This window comes from Nicotiana sylvestris, chromosome 5, assembly GCF_000393655.2.
Source record: "Nicotiana sylvestris chromosome 5, ASM39365v2, whole genome shotgun sequence".
In the NCBI taxonomy this organism is placed as follows: Eukaryota; Viridiplantae; Streptophyta; class Magnoliopsida; order Solanales; family Solanaceae; genus Nicotiana; species Nicotiana sylvestris.
Window position 1 is genome coordinate 75645334 of NC_091061.1, and position 2740 is coordinate 75648073.

The 2740-nt window shown below is 36.4% G+C and overlaps 1 protein-coding gene across 1 annotated transcript; it reads right to left on the reverse strand.

Annotated features, from left to right (window-relative positions):
* On the reverse strand, nt 1-2434 carry LOC104210267 (expansin-A4-like). The gene is made up of 3 exons (XM_009759125.2): nt 2187-2434; nt 1777-2101; nt 1-750 (listed from the first exon to the last, which is right to left on the reverse strand). Exons 1-3 carry the CDS (start codon nt 2335-2337, stop codon nt 441-443), a joined length of 786 nt encoding a protein of 261 aa, XP_009757427.1. The 5' UTR covers nt 2338-2434; the 3' UTR covers nt 1-440.
* Nucleotides 2435-2740: the final 306 nt, after the last annotated feature.

A 2740-nucleotide genomic window follows, 5' to 3' on the forward strand; every position in this document is an offset into this window, starting at 1 on the left:
TGGCCAAATAATATGATTATGAAAACTCAAGGAGAAGAAAAAAGATCCACCAAAGGGATAAACATTGATAAAAATTGACCCAAGTATATGATAAAGTAAAAGCAGCTGCGGGCTACATCAATTGCAGCCACTTCAAGCTCTATTACAGATGGCCTTTCGCTTTCTCTTTAACCATCAACCATACTGCATACTACTGTTCCTTTTCCAATATTAGTCAAAAAGGCCAATACAAGCACTCGAAATCACCTAATTACACTATTAGTACTTATCCCCCCACTATTTCCTCACACACACTGAAGTATTTTTTTTGATTTCACTCTATGCTTCCCCTCCATTCACTTTTTTAAGAGGAAAAATATTTTGGAACAATAAAATGGGAACAAAATTTTTAAAATAGAGTAGGGAAAATAGCCAGTCAATTGTCTCTGTCTTGAATAATTTTAGACTTTGAAATTCTTTCCAGTGAAAGTTTGGCCAAATTGCCAATGAGAAGGGACAATATTCCATGAAGTAGAAGAGCGATGGTCACTGGCTTTGACCCTGAAAGAGAGGGACTGACCAGTCAAGACAGCGTTTGATTGCCAATTTTGACCCCAGTTGCGACTCAGGGAAATCCAGTTAGTCTTTGACCCTTTAACCCACACCTTTATTATGTCTCCTGCACCCGCCACGTTTGTGATCAATACCAAGTTGAAGTAACGGAAGCCATTGATTGTGAATCTGATTCCTCCTCGCTTTCGGCATGGTATCCTAAGAATTACAGAATGGTAAATACATTGTTAAGAATAATGGGAACAAACTTGCTGTTGAGGTAAAGAATAGTGTACGGAGTTATTATACTGACGTGTTAAAACGCGGTTTCAAAAGGGTCCCACTTATATGTGATAAAAGGTAAGAAGAAATCAGAGGAAAAAATAGTAAGGCACATGGGGATTCTTGAAAAAGCTTGTGTGTAGGTACTAAGATTTTGTATTCGTACAACACCAAAGTCAAAGTGGGTTATATTATACCATGGTCCACATGATAAATTTGATGTTCATGGTGTGAACCCGTGATATTTTTCTTCTATCTTACGGTTTTTCAAGTTACTCGAATAAAATACTCCGTCCAGTACATAATAAGTGATCGATTTATCTTGGGCACGTATATTAAGGAAATACTAAATTATAGACAAAAATAATTAATGTGACTAAGTTACCCTTAATTAAATATTGTACCATAATTTAATGTGAGGAGTAAAAAAATTTTTAGGGATATGTACAAGAGTAATTTTGGAAAAACAAATTGAATTTTTTATTGATTATATAAATGGATACTTATTTTGGATCAAAATAAAAAGGCAAATTGATCACTTATTGTGGACTGGAAAGAATAGAAAAGTGGCAAACGTGATACTTTATAGCATCCCAAATTACCGCAATAGCTATGACAGTAGCAATTAATGAGGGGGCGTTTGGTAGGATGGATAAGTAAATATAATTTTGGGATAAAAATTTAGTATTATTTCTTGTTTGGTTATTGGTTTGGGTTAAATTATCCCAAAAATGGTACCGAAATAACATATACATACAAAGAGAGTAGAATAATAATCCCTAGATTAGTTATTCTAAAACAACAAACCCAACAATCAATAAAAAATAATCTCAATATAACTAATCCTAGCATAACTTGTCTTCAAACTAAACACCTAAGGTATATGCTTAAAACATACTTGTAAGTAACATTACGATAGTCCAAAAATAGTATGTATTGCAATAAAGAGGAAGAGGGCATTACCGGCGATAAGTAACGGGAACAATGCCAGCACGGTACTCGGCAATCTTGAGGAACATAGGCATGGCAAGATCAAAGTGAGAACGTGGAGGATTGCACCATCCACCATTGTCATTGGGCTTTGCGTAGTTTGGTGGGCAGAAATTGGTGGCAGTGATTAAAATGGATGGGCTTCCGGGGAGACACCACTTCCAATTGGGATCATTTGTGCATTTAATCTCAAAGCAAGCTCCACAACTTAACCCATTGTTAAACAAAGCTGTGCTCAACGCTGCAGTGTTCACTCCGTACCCTTGGCTGTACAAATTGCCGTAACCACATGCACCACCTGCATTACATAACCAAAGCTAATTAAAATCATAGAGGGAAATTAAAATAAATATGAAATGGATGGACATGGATTTAATTTGTACCCATAGTTCCGGAAGCATCACTGCCACCATAAAATGTAGCATGAGCAGTCTGCCAAGAACCACCAGAATAAACACCGGGGATTCTTGCTTCAACAAGAGAAACCAGGAAAATTAGACCAACAATGGAAGTGATGACTCCCATTGAACCCATTTCTTTTGATAGCCAAAATGAGAGGAATTGAAGTTGAAAGTGAAGAAAATTGGCAAGGCGAAGTAGTACTTATGGAGGCAGGGGAGAAGAGAGAGAACAGACGAGAAAGAAAATCATGACATATCTTCTCCTTAATTATGCCTATACCCTATTTGGTCCTCCTTAATCAACGGACATATTGGCGGAAAGTAAACTATACCAAAATTCAACCTCTACGGTAAACGGAAATATATTTTCGTTTGACGTAATTGGCATCCTTGTCAAGTTTTATTTGATGTCTAATACAACTTCACTACGAGACTCCTTTTTGTCTCGTAAATTTGTGAACCTCAATCTTATATTTTTTGGTCCACAAAATTGTGAGACAAAAACGTTGTCTCGTACAATTAGTGTCAGTTGTATA

Excerpts from the sequence above, each read along its gene's own strand:
- LOC104210267 (XM_009759125.2), bottom strand. The coding sequence starts at position 2,337 with ATGGGTTCAATGGGAGTCATCACTTCCATTGTTGGTCTAATTTTCCTG. Across the intron at positions 2,102-2,186 it reads TGATGCTTCCGGAACTATGG|GTGGTGCATGTGGTTACGGC; the intron begins GTACAAATTAAA and ends TATGTAATGCAG. Across the intron at positions 751-1,776 it reads GTTCCCGTTACTTATCGCCG|GATACCATGCCGAAAGCGAG; the intron begins GTAATGCCCTCT and ends TGTAATTCTTAG.